This window comes from Jatropha curcas, chromosome 3 (assembly GCF_041381405.1).
Source record: "Jatropha curcas cultivar XTBG-Jc1 chromosome 3, XTBG_Jcur_1.0, whole genome shotgun sequence".
NCBI lineage: Eukaryota > Viridiplantae > Streptophyta > Magnoliopsida > Malpighiales > Euphorbiaceae > Jatropha > Jatropha curcas.
Window position 1 is genome coordinate 25,495,320 of NC_143153.1, and position 13,709 is coordinate 25,509,028.

The 13,709-nt window shown below is 32.2% G+C and overlaps 2 protein-coding genes across 6 annotated transcripts; both read left to right on the plus strand.

The window, feature by feature from the left end:
- Window positions 1-3,156: 3,156 nt before the first annotated feature.
- Window positions 3,157-9,405, plus strand: SAMC1 (S-adenosylmethionine carrier 1). Of its 5 annotated transcripts, none has more exons than XM_012219876.4 (13): window positions 3,157-3,296; window positions 3,384-3,462; window positions 3,690-3,800; window positions 4,006-4,092; window positions 4,645-4,717; window positions 5,519-5,609; window positions 5,972-6,025; window positions 6,096-6,191; window positions 6,443-6,532; window positions 7,197-7,248; window positions 7,954-8,015; window positions 8,100-8,180; window positions 8,954-9,405. In XM_012219876.4, exons 2-13 carry the CDS (start codon window positions 3,408-3,410, stop codon window positions 9,077-9,079), a joined length of 978 nt encoding a protein of 325 aa, XP_012075266.1. In that variant the 5' UTR covers window positions 3,157-3,296; window positions 3,384-3,407; the 3' UTR covers window positions 9,080-9,405. The 5 variants fall into 5 exon arrangements, with proteins under 5 accessions (XP_012075266.1, XP_012075267.1, XP_020535959.1 ...); XM_012219877.4 differs by having other exon boundaries at window positions 3,195-3,296; window positions 3,403-3,462; XM_020680300.3 differs by having other exon boundaries at window positions 3,204-3,301.
- Window positions 9,406-10,203: 798 nt separating this feature from the next.
- Window positions 10,204-13,155, plus strand: LOC105636633 (glucan endo-1,3-beta-glucosidase 8). Its single transcript, XM_012219956.4, has 2 exons — window positions 10,204-11,039; window positions 11,997-13,155. Exons 1-2 carry the CDS (start codon window positions 10,663-10,665, stop codon window positions 13,102-13,104), a joined length of 1,485 nt encoding a protein of 494 aa, XP_012075346.1. The 5' UTR covers window positions 10,204-10,662; the 3' UTR covers window positions 13,105-13,155.
- Window positions 13,156-13,709: the final 554 nt, after the last annotated feature.

Sequence of the window (13,709 nt, forward strand, 5' to 3'; positions counted from 1 at the left end):
CAAACCGAATCAAACCATTATATATATATATATATATATATATATATATATATATATATTAACTTTTAAATTTAATTCATTTTTTTTGGATAATTTATACTGGATAATAAGTTATGTTATTTGTTTATATTGAATGATAATTGGATGCTAATTTCTTATGAAATTAGGTAAAGTATATTTTTATTAAAATTTCAAATATTAAATATTCATGGAAAATTATATTAATATACATGCATATACAAATTACTTGTTAGCAAAACTATGGTTTTTTTATAATTTTTTCAGCAATAAATGTAAAAATAAATCAAAACTTAAATTCTATATTTAGAAATTGCTTAATTAACGTCTTATTGAATACGTGACTTTTTTAAACCATATTAAGAATAAACAAATAAAAATTAATTTAAAAACTTGCAATAGCTACTCAAAATCATGTATATTGCATTGTATTGTTTAGTTTGTATAAACACATCTTTCATTCTTTGTATAATGTTAATTTCTTTTTTTTCTTGTTACCTAAATGAATCAAAACGTTTTATTTTTCTTCTTTCAAACTGTCCAAACCGCCAAATCAAATCGCCACTAAATGTTTGGTTTGGTTTGAAAATTTTTTATGGTTAGGTTGATTTTCAAACCATCACTTTAAGTTTGATTTTGATTATCATATTTAAATTGAACCAAATCGACCCGCGGATAACCCTAGTGCTATATATAATTGCATAAATTGTTAGGCATCAGTTCTGATATCAGTTGTTGGACATCAGCTCTGATATCACTTATTGGGCCCTTTCAACCAATTAAGAGAAAATTGACGCAGCGGAATAGTAGAAATAGGACACACAGAAATTTACGTGGTTCACCTTCAACTGTTTAGGCTACGTCCACGAGACAAACTCCGAATCATTCTTCCACTATTAAAAAATAGTAGGTACACAAAGAGAGTAATACAAAAATAGTGGCACTCAAAGTGTTTCCCAAAAACATCCCAAAATAATTTCCTCACTATTTTTTTCTCCCATAATTTTAGGAAACCCTTCCTCAAACTCCATAACCTCTCTCTCTACATTTTTTTCTCTCGTTTCTGGTGCATTGTGTAGAGGTACATCTGCCTCTATTTATAGGCGAGGATACGAGAGAGGTAATGTGAGAGCCGTGTGTGAGTTACACACGGCTCTCCATTTATGTTGATTGCCAACCTTTGAATAACTTTTGCTGCCAATTTTGATTTCTTCTAAAACAATGAGTGTTTTATTTTTTCAAATATATGTTGGTCCCACATGTCGGAGGGACCCCACAGCATAAATGGGTGACATTAGTTAGACTTGAATCATTTTCTTGAATATATTCGTGGTTGGTTGGATGGTATTGGGGGACGAAGCAGGACCATCGATGGATGTGGTTAAAAAAATCTGCGCATTGGGGTGAACTACCATACTGTATACTAGATTTGAGGAATTCTCGCATCGGGGCTAGCTACCAATATTGTATGTTGGATTTGGGAAAATAACGTGTTCACGCATCAGAATTAGCTACTCATATTGAATGCTGGAATGTCCATGCACTGGGTAGCTACCCATACTGTATGCTGGACATGTGAATATTAAGAGACTGTGATACTTGTCGACTAAAGCCGTCACTGTTTGATTTTGTAAATTTGTTGTTGTTGTGACATTTAAGTGATATTCTGACTATGAGAGATGTCTATCAATGGGTAAGTATTGTGAGGTATCATTTGCTGTGACTTCTGCATTTAGTGCATATAAGTCTTTTATTATCTGTAAAATAGATTAGAAGTTTCGTAATTTACCAAAAACATAAATGATATCAATAAGTATATTATATAATGATGATGTTCTAAAAATTGATGATTGATATCTGCTGAGTTTTACTGTTCGATTTATAACAGATTGATGCGAGCTGGAGAGCCCTAAATATGCTATCTACATAATTGATATGATTTGGTATATACTCTCAAGTAGTTATTATTGTTGTAATCTAGTTTTAGCATTGGTCTTCAATTTCATGCTGTTAGCAGCGGCCAAATGTATAGATTTACCTAGGGGTGGCCATATTACGGTTCCTGAAACTGGAACCGGTCCGAACCGGAACCGAAACAGGTGGGAACCGGAACCGGTCCGAACCAGAATCAGAACCGGATATTTCCGGCTCGGTTCCAGTTCCAGTATTGTTGGAATCGCAAACCGGCGGTTCCACAAACCAGTCAGAACTAGATGGAACCGCTGGTTCTCCGGCCGGTTAGAACCGCTGGTTCGAACCGGTTCGAACCAACGGTTCTAGCCGTTTGAACCTTTTAAATTTTTTTTTTTAAAAATTTTGTTGGCAACTTAACTACGTGAGCTTTGATTCCTGTAAACTCCAGAGGATACGTAGGCAACTTAATTTTTTTTTTTAAAAAAAAAAATTAAGTTTAAGCCCTTTTTTTAAAAAAAAAATTATGTTCAAACTTTTTTAAACAAAAAATAAATTCAGTTGAAGACTTTTTTTTTAAAAAATAATTAAGTTCAAGACTTAAAAAAAATAAATTTAATTGAAGCATTTTTTAATTTTTTAGGCGTATTTTTTTTAAGAAATAACTTTCACAAATTTTTTAAATTTTGAAAACTGGTCTTCAAAATTTAAAATTTAAAATTATGCGATTCGCCGGAAAACCGATCGGAACCGTCGGTTTTAAAACCGTTAAGGAACCGGAACCGTTTGGTTGAAAACCGGAACCGGAACCGAAAATTTTTGGTTCGGTTCCGGAACCGTGGCCATGCCTAGATTTACCCCGGAAGTTTATGCAATTTACCTTGTGACACTCTCTAATTTGCGAGGGACTTATCACAATTCTATAATTTTACATTTCAGTAATAACTATACTCTTCAGCAAAATGAAATAATCTGCAAGAATTTAATCATAACCATATATTTTTACATTTTATTTTAGCGAGCGAGATAATTATTATTAAAATGTAAAAATGTAAAATTATGATAGATTTTTCATAAATTTAAAAATGACACAAAACAAATCAAATTTATGCATTACGTCTGTTAGCTCTGATCCTTTTAATGCCCTGTGCCAAACCGACGTTGTAGAGCTAGGGGTTTCAATTTGTCCTCGGGTTTTCTTCATTCAAAAACAAACTTAACCTTTTTCAATTGGATTGGATATGGCCTAATCGATGTTTGTGACTCGGCCCAATATATTAGCATGAAATAAAAGGAACTGAACGATCCTTTCAAAAGGAGCTCTTCTTGCCAAACAAAAGCTGCTCTTCCGCCATCTTCATACTCGTGTATAGTTATACTCTCTCTTTCTCTCATCCACATCCATTTTCATTTCTGGGTTCATAGTTTTGATAAATTCAGTTCGTAATTTGCAGTAGTTTTTCATCTGGACAGCTTTAATGGGTCCTTTGACGTTAGCTATCGATGCAAAAAGCTCTTCCAATGTCTCCTCAGGTAAATTCCATTTTTGTTTTAAAGTAATATCTAAACTTTGAGTTTTCCTTCGAATGTTTCTTTGATTGTTCTTGTTTTTATTTATTTTACAGTATAATGTGAACGTAATTAGTGTAATTGGAGATGGAGATTACCATAATTTTGTTTTTCTTTTCTTTTTTTTCCCCTAAATTTTCCTCCCTGGGAATTTATTTAAAAATTAACTTACCATTTTTTGGGTTTTGCAGATGCACCATTTAACAAAATTCAAAGTTCCTCTCAGCTGGAAGCAAGAAAGGCTTTTGCATCAATCAGCACGCAAGAAGAAAAACCATTTGATTTTTTGCGTACTTTATTTGGTATACATCAAATCTTTATTACTATTATTTTTTTTTTTATATTTAAAAGCAAAGTTGTTTTTTTAAAATTTGCAGTTGTCAAGTGTTGTTTCAATGGAAGTGGATGAGCTCTTATTTTTTTTAGTGTGTTTTTTGATTTTTGAAGGAAGTTATATGCCCCACTTACTGTATGAATGTTTCTAACTGGTCTGGGGAATTTTTGTAGAGGGAGTCATAGCAGGAGGTGCAGCTGGTGTTGTTGTGGAAACAGCATTATATCCAATCGATACGATAAAGACAAGACTGCAGGCAGGTTAAATAAGTGATGTTTCATATTTGATGTTGGAAATTAACTTTAGGATTTTTCTGTTATCTTAAGTTCTTCTATGATTGTTTTGATTAAGGGATTGTACTCTGTCATTATTAGCTAGGTAAAGTTGGCTTTATTTGTATTTGTACTTTTACCCAGTTTTCTATGCTAGGCAATGGCCCTTTTGTTGCTACTGATATCCATGAATCACATTTGGCATGATAGCTAACCTAGTTCCATAAAAATTTGTGTGATCAATGATTTTCATGAAAGTTTAATCTCCTGTTGATAACTATTCAGATCTCTTTCTGGTAAAAGATTGAGATGCTCTAATCATAGGTTTCTTAATAGACACTGCTTATTTTCTCCTCCTTATTGTTTAGTTGCTTCTTCAAAGAATTGAACTAGTTTTAGCATGTGTTTGATGCAGAAAAGTATTAACTTGTTAATATTAAATATTTTAATGCATCCTCAATTAACTTTGTTTCACAATTTATAAAAGCAGTAGACAATAGCATGCTGAATTACAATCGAATCTATCTATTTTCTAGGCAGCTCATGGTGGTGGGAAAATAATTTTGAAAGGTCTTTACTCTGGATTGGCTGGAAATATTGCTGGTGTCTTACCGTAAGTATCCTTGCAGAGTGTGCTAATATTTCTAGGTTTATTTTACAAATTGGATGGATGGTTATTTAATCACTTGAAAAGAAGTTTTTCAAGTTCAGATAAGTGGCATGTCCATATCTAAGATTGTTATATATCAACTTTCATGAAGACAATTCAAATCATGTAACTCCACCATAATATTATGGGGATCCAATCTTAATGTTACTATTTATAGGGGTCTCTCTCTCTCTTTCTCTCTCTCTCATGTTTATGGTCACTTTTTCTGCTTATCCATTTGTGTGCATCCATCCATTATCCACACAGTACAGAAGTCTCTATTGTCTAGCTGATCATGTTCTATGCTTGCCTATTTGTTTGCAGCTTGTGTGTGCATTCACTCAAAGCACAAACTGTTGTCACCTTGCGCCTGCTAAAAAATTTAGGAAAAAACATAAATTGCAATTAGTCTGCTTCAGGATTCACTGCTTAGCTTTTGCTATTGGCTGCTAATTCTGATTAAACTAGGTTTATAATCTGCTGGATTATCAGTAGTTTACTTTGGCAAATTATGCAATTCTGGAAGTATAGAGATATTTCTCCTCTTCAACTTTCAGTGCGTTCACTTTGTTGTCGTGAGGAATTGTAGGGAGGCATTTAACTCAACTATTGTGGTGTTATGATTACTTTAGAAATTCTTTCTATGCAAAGTTATTTGACTTCATCTAATATTGAAAGGTTTTAGTTTCCACATAACTTTTTTCTGTACATCTGTTATTACTCCTTGCTTCATCATTAGTAGGTAATTTGCTTCTTCTTGCTCAGGGCTTCTGCATTATTTGTTGGAGTATATGAGCCTACGAAGCAGAAACTGCTGAGGATGTTACCTGAAAATCTTAGCGCTGTAGCTCATCTAGTAAGATTTTTTCCTTGTTCTTTTCAAAATCTTATGTCATGTGATTGAATATTCCTATTTGTTTAATCTTTATTAATTTTTTTAAGCCCAAATACATTAGGGGTGCACAATAGTTTCAGTGCTCCACACTTTCCCTGAGATCAGAATTCCTGACATTTCATAGTTTTTGATTCTCCTTGGTTTGCATCTTCTGTCATATCAGGTGCCCAGGTTCGAAGGTCATTTTGTATATGAACTTAAATAATTTCATATGATAACCCTCCTGATTTTAGTTGCATTTAAGGTTTGTTGTGGTAGGGTATTTCCCCATTCATGGATATCATTTTCTTGCATTGTGATATGGGATTCTTGACTTTATACAGACTGCAGGTGCTGTGGGAGGGGTTGCTGCTTCTCTCATTCGAGTTCCGACAGAGGTATTAAGTAATGCTTTGTGAACTATTAGTTCGCATTCATATCTTTTTGAGTTTTTAAAATAATCTCCAGGTTGTTAAGCAAAGGATGCAGACTGGTCAGTTTACTTCAGCACCTAATGCTGTGCGCCTTATTATCTCTAGGGAAGGTTTTAAGGGGCTTTATGCAGTAAGTAATCCCTTCGATTTAAACTCAAGTATCAACCTACATCTATTTACAATCTAAGATCTCATATTTGCTACTCTGAATTAGCAAAATTTATACTGACAATTTTATTTCAAGTTATAGTAAAGATTGAAAAGGTTCTTTTTAGGACTAAAAGGTTTCTGTCGTTTTTTCTCTGTAATTATTTATGGCTGTGAATTTATGACAAATGCACTCCATATATCTTTCATTTTATCTTTTTGACTTGAGTGTAGGGATATGGATCATTTTTACTGCGAGATTTGCCATTTGATGCAGTTCAATTTTGTATCTATGAACAACTTCGGATAGGCTACAAAGTGGCGGTATGCTCCTCATTCTTCATAGAAGTGTGTCATGTAATCTTGTTGCTTGAAAGTTTGTGGTTCCTTCATCATGCATCACACTTTTCATTTGAATGCCAGTTTGCTATTTGAATAATGCTTAGTTTCATTTGCTGATAGATTATCATATGCAAAATAGATTATTGATCATCATTAATCCCTAGCCCATATGTATACTATACATATTTCAGAAAGGCATACTAGTATGGTCTTCATGAACCTGGAAATTGTCACTTGGCCTTGCATGAGCACATTTTCATTGGACTCTAATATGAAAAAACGGGATCATGTTGATTTCCACTGTTGCTTTATCCTGGGTGTTCCCATTATCGTTCAGATTCTATATATGAAAATGTGATATTTTCCCCTGCATTTTTCTTTGTGTATTTTTGCACATAGGTTATCAAAACACGTAAGTTAACGTAAGCCAGTTCTATAAAGAACCATTCTTCCCAATGAAGCAGTATTGTTAGTTACCTTATATGATTCCAACTTTCCAAGTGCATACATCTTTTATGTGGAACTATTGACAATATAGAATTAGCATTTAAATGGCACTATTTTACCCATTTCTATAGAAAAACAATAAAGGGGAGCATGTTCCTGTTAATATGTAACTCTCTTTTTCTTGGCTTTATTTTGGCAGGCACAAAGAGAATTGAATGATCCAGAAAATGCTATTATTGGTGCTTTTGCTGGTAACAATCTTAATTTTATGCTTACAACTGGAGTTGGTCATATGATGAACGCCCTCTATGCAGTTCTAACATTGTCAAGATATTAACTCGTAACGTTTTAATTGAATTGCTTGCTTTTCCTTCCTCCAATATGCATGCTTTGACTTGGTTGAGGAAACTTACTAATAGCCAGCTCCATAGTCTAATACATAGAGCTAATTGTGGAAGATTTAGTGAGAAATGAGATTATAAATTTCCAAGTTTTACGTGCACAATATGACAGCTGGACATGTGATGTAGCTCCAGGGTCACATGAACTTTGAAGGAACAACTGTCTATATGAACTTATTAGGAATGATTTTTGCCTTTTATGGTAACTTTTATCATCATGTTTATACAAAAATGTAAGAGTTTAAGTGAGAAACAAGGTAATAAATTTTGCCAATTACATGAATAGCATGATTGCTGTCCATGTGACAGCTTCTAGTTCATATGAACTTGAGAGAGCAATTTTTTTATTGGTGGACTCATGCATGATTTTTACCCGTTTACTGTTCTTTTTACACTCAGTTGTCATGAATAGATTTCCATGGTTTTTTTTTTCCATTTTATGAAGATCTTACTCTCATCTTACTAGCCAAGACGTGTCTCATTCTCTTAGCTTTCTTATGCACATAATGTAATTTATCAATCCTATGCATATTGAATATTTATTTTATTTTATAGGTGCATTAACTGGAGCTATAACTACACCACTTGATGTGATTAAGACAAGATTAATGGTTCAGGTAGTTTCAATGTCTCATTCTGCTGTTCTTTATATCTTGGAGCCCATTTCTTAACCTTTTTGGTCATATTATTATTCTCTGTAGGGTTCAGCTAACCAGTACAAAGGCATCTTTGATTGTGTTCAAACTGTTGTTAGAGAAGAAGGACCCAATGCTCTTCTAAAGGTACATATTATCAATAATACTGTTTCATCTTAGAAGTTAAATATCCAAATTAGATGCTTTCTTACAGAATCTATGATGCTATTATTTGAGGGTAACCGTGCTGTCACCAATGAGCTTGAGGGTATATTTCTACTCCCTCTGTTTCAAAATACAAGTCGTTTAAGGTTTTTGCATAAAAATTAAGGAAGCAATTAATTCTCCTAGATTATAACAAACTCAAGGATAATTTATCTTTTATCTCAAACCCAATAGTTGATTGTGAAGTATTTATTTTATTTAGTATAAACAAGGACAACATTGGAAAAATACATTTATTACTTCTTGAAATACACAAAACGACTTATATTTTGGGATAAAATAACAAACTAAAAACGACTTATATTTTGGGACAGACGGAGTATTACATAGTGTGAAAAAAAAAGGAACTTATATTGTATCACAATATGTCATGACTTGAGATTTTTTGTTTTTGTTAATCATATTATTTCTATTAGCTGCTGAACTCACTTAGGTCTTCTTTAGTCATTTTTGGATCATTCAAGACTTTTGCAATCATATATTAGATGTGCTTGTAAAAAAATTCATGTTCATTTTAGAATAAGACTGATAAGGTCCCATTAACTGAAAAAATAGGAAATAAATTATGAGAATTAGAGGGATATGAAATGGTGATTGGTGTGAGAATGATACACTACCAACCTAAAATTGAACAATCTCAGCACATGGGGAGAAATTTCATTTCCTTTTCTTGTTTTTGGTGTCTGACATTGCAGGGCCTAGGTCCAAGAGTTCTGTGGATAGGCATTGGTGGTTCCATCTTCTTTGGTGTATTGGAAAGCACAAAACGGTTTCTCTCTCAGAGGCGTCTTACACCTAGTCAACAATCGAAAAGCGATTAATAATGGTGAACTTGGAGGCTTTTGTCCACTGATGGCATTATTATGCACATTCCTTTGAAGAAACTGAGAAGATTAACGCTTGAAGCTGTTAAGCATCATCTTGCTATCCTTGCTGCTGTGTTGCGCCTGGAGTTCCATGGCTTCAAGCTCAATTATAGTGGAGAAGACATATGAAGGATTTCATCAAATCCCTCATTAAGATTGACAATGAAGTTGTTCTATTTTGACATTTTGTTTAACAGGGAATACACGCGAGGCTTGTACATGCAGCAGGTTGTTATTTTATAGGAAAGTAATTTCCTAGTAATACAGCATATTTCAGCTGATTGCAAGATTGCTTGATACACACGCACCACACACGTATTTACATGCATGCATGCATGCATACATACTGTATATGGGGCCAGCCCTACATTTATATGTGCACTATACATAGAGATATAGTATGTGTATACGTGGGGTGTGTGTTTATTTATTTATTTTAAGCCAAATAAATAATTTCGTCTATTTATTGAGAAAAATTTTGCGGCGGGTTGCTTTTAAATTACAAAACTTTTTTAACATTGCATATTTCTCTGCATTACTAAATAACAATTTTTATGGTTTTTAATTTTTGTAATTAAAATATAAATTTGATATATAGTTAATACAATTTCTGAAACAATAAATTTCATATCTTTATAAGTATCTAACAAAATTCATCTAATTTATAAATTGTAGCATTCAATGGTTGTATGTTCCGCAGTGAATTTATGCATTTCGTGTTTTATTTTTACATGTTAGCGTCATAAATTAATAAAAGAATATTTTCTGGTCTTTGCTTAATTTACGAGGTGTAAGCAATAAATAGTTATAACTGCTAAATAGGAATCATTTCCCCAAAAATGTCATGAAAGCCTGTGATTTTTGTCTAAACCGTTGAATCAAGCCTTAATATTCTTGAATTTCGTTTGTCTTTCTAACCGTTCATAGGGTAGTAGACAAAATAAGCATTTTTTGCACCTGACAGATAATCGTTGTGAAAAAGAAAAGGACAAAGAAAAAGAAAACATCTAACTTGGTCTTCAACTTAGTTAGTTTCAATTAAACTGTAAGGTACATAGTCTCTTCCCTCCAAAAATATCCGATGAACCAAAAAAAGAAAAGAGAGTAACAATCAAGTTTTAAGGATATGAAACCAATCATTCATTTGTGGATCACGTTAAATATTTTCTTTCTTCAATTTCTTGTTTGCCGAACAAGAAATTGTTATGGCTGTCAGTTAGACCCTCCAACCGCTACCTCTGTCAAAGATTCATCTTCTTGTTACATATAAAGTTGAAAAGAATTGCATACTCTCTCTACGCTTCTTTGGAAAATTTCCAATTCTGACTGCTAAATTTAGCAAATTAATCAGCTATGTTATAAAACAAACTCATTATCAACTAACCATGCATTTAAATCCCTTTTTCTCATCCCTATAAAATATCACCCAAAAAAAGAAAATTGCAAGAATTTTCATTTTAATTCTTTTAATTTGCTTTTTCATTGTTTCTTGCAGAAATTTAGTTATCATCATTTTCCATTCCTATCAAGCTTGAAACATGACGCGAGCCTGCAATTTGCAGTTATGGAGTTATTGTTGTATTATTATGGTTTGGTTGGTGTTCTCGTTCAATATTATGCAAGCGTTTTCGTCTATTGTTCCAGGTCTAGGTGTAAACTGGGGAAATATAGCATCACATCCATTGAATCCTAACATAGTGGTTCAAATGTTAAAGGATAATGGGATCAAAAGGGTTAAGCTTTTTGATTTTGATTCTTGGACCTTAAATTGCTTGGCTGGTTCAGGGATTGAAGTTATGGTTGCTATTCCTAATAAATTATTGGAAGATATGGCTACTAGTTATGATCATGCTAAAGATTGGGTCAAAGATAATGTTGCTGAGTATTTAAAAGATAAAGGAGGTGTTGATATCAGGTTAGTGACCTCATATATTTTAATTTCCTATCATTAGTTTAATTAAATATGCTCTAAAAATATAAAGTTTTCATCTTTTTTTTTTTTTTTTTTTCAAACTAAGATTCAATTTTTATTAGATTTATCGTTCAAAAACTAAATTATGCTCTCAGAATCAAAGAGATCTGACCTCAATAGACATAAAACTTGTGTGAAAATAACTATGATTCTGGTTACGATGCATATTGGTTCAGGGTTTGGTTCTTCAATATTAAGTTTTTTCTTAGAATTTATTATTAATAATAATATTTATCTTGTTGATAAAAAAAATGGAAAAAAAAGAAAAATAACAAGAACAATTATGAATCCCAGACCAATCTCATACCGGTATAGGAGTACTCAGAAAAACCTAAAAACAATATTCAATTTTCTAAGTTACATGAAGGCAGAGCCTTTTATAATCTTTTGAAAGGAAATCTATCCCGTGTTTGAAATAAATTAATTCTACAATTATGAAATTTATTTATAAATTCAAATTTCTGTGTGTCGCATAAAAAAATGATGGATTTGAATAACTAAATAAAATTCTATAAAGAAAAGTGAATTTTCTAAATGAATTTTAAAAATTTAAACAACTCGTAACTTTACGACAAAATTCTGCATTTGTTAACCTTCTAAAATTATTATGTCAATGATATTTAAAAAAATAAAAGAAATTGAATTTTTAATTTTTGAATTTATTTCAAACATAAAAGTAAAATACATTTACAAATGAATTCTGTTAGAATCCATTTATTAATGAATTTTACATTTTGAATTCTACTGGTCTCAGTAAACATACAAGTTGGTATGAAAATACCTCTCATCTTTACTAACAATTTGGTAATAAAGTTATCCTTAGAGTTTCATTTTTAATGTATGTTTGAAACGTTATTGTTCTCTTTTTCATTAATCTTGATTTTTGGGTTGTCTTTATAGATATGTAGCTGTTGGTAATGAACCGTTCTTGAAGGCCTATGATGGTGAGTATCTTAAAACAACATTCCCAGCTTTAAAAAACATACAAAAAGCTCTTAATGAACACAAACTTGGAGACAAGATCAAAGCCACCATACCATTTAACGCAGATGTTTACGATGGAAACAAACCATCAGAGGGTAATTTTCGTAGTGATGTGAGAGATGTTATGCAAAAAATTGTCAAATTTCTCCATCAACATAAAGCTCCATTTGTTGTCAATATTTACCCTTTCATTAGCGTTTATCAATCCTCAGGCTTCCCTCTAGATTACGCATTCTTCGAAGGCAGTAGCAGAAAAGTAAGCGACAAAAACGTCAGTTACAGTAATGTTTTTGATGCAAATTATGACACTCTTGTCTGGTCATTAGAAAAAGCTGGAGTTCCTAATTTAGAAATTTTAGTTGGTGAAATTGGTTGGCCAACAGACGGTAGCCCGTATGCAAACACTCAGTATGCTGGAAGATTTTATGATGGTTTATTAAGAAGATTAGCTTCCAAGAAAGGAACCCCATTAAGGCCGGGTATAATAATTGTATATCTTTTTGGTTTACTTGATGAAGACATGAAAAGTATTGAACCAGGCAATTTTGAAAGGCACTGGGGTATTTATCGCTACGACGGGCAACCGAAATTCCCCATAGATTTATCAGGACAAGGTAAGAATAAAATGTTAGTTGCAGCAAAAGGAGTGCAATACTTGCCTAAACAATGGTGTGTTTTAAGTGAAGATGTTATTGATGCTAATAATAACTTGATACCGGCTGGGTTAACTTATGCTTGCTCTAGATCAGATTGTACAAGCTTAACTTATGGATCTTCTTGTGGAAGCATGCAGCTTAGGTCTAATGTTTCTTATGCTTTTAATATGTATTTTCAAATGAACGATCAAGATGTGGCTGCTTGTGATTTTAATGGGTTAGGTACTATTGTTACTCGTAATGCCTCTCAAGGCACTTGTCTTTTCCCTATTCAAATTGTTAGTGAAGGAGAGAGGGTTAAGTTGTTGCATGGAGGCAGCATTTCTTTTCTAGGATTATTTTTATTGTCCTTTTTTATATTATTGTAATATGGATAAGAATTATTCTTTATAATAATGAACTACTTTTCTTTTCTTTTCTTTTCTTTTCTTTTCTTTTCTTTTCTTAGATGAATGTTGATGTTATTTTATTACTTGTGTATAGAAGTGATAAAGCCTACAAACTTTGAAACCATTGCAGAAATTATTTGTTTTGAGAGTATATATATATATACACACACACATTTCATGTGTTATTGTTTAATCGTTCTTCCAATCATCACACAAGTTAATAAGTTATCAAGTATATGTTTTTTCCATAATTTGTGTAACTTTTATAGGGGAATTGAAGTTAATTTGAATTCCTTCTGTATACAATATTGGTGATATTATTTGATGGGGTAGAATCAAGAAAGGGGAATGAGATATTTCAGTTGTACGGTCTCAAATCTATTGGAACTTCAAAAGTTAATGTCAAATACACAAGAAAAGAAAAAAATAATGATGACATTTACGTGATTTGTACATACTCTTATTATTATTATTCATTGATATAATTACATTATTAAGAACTTACAAATTCATACATTCTCAAACACATTCAAATATAATAAATTATCTATTATCTTAACACCAACTTTTATAAGAAAATTGAA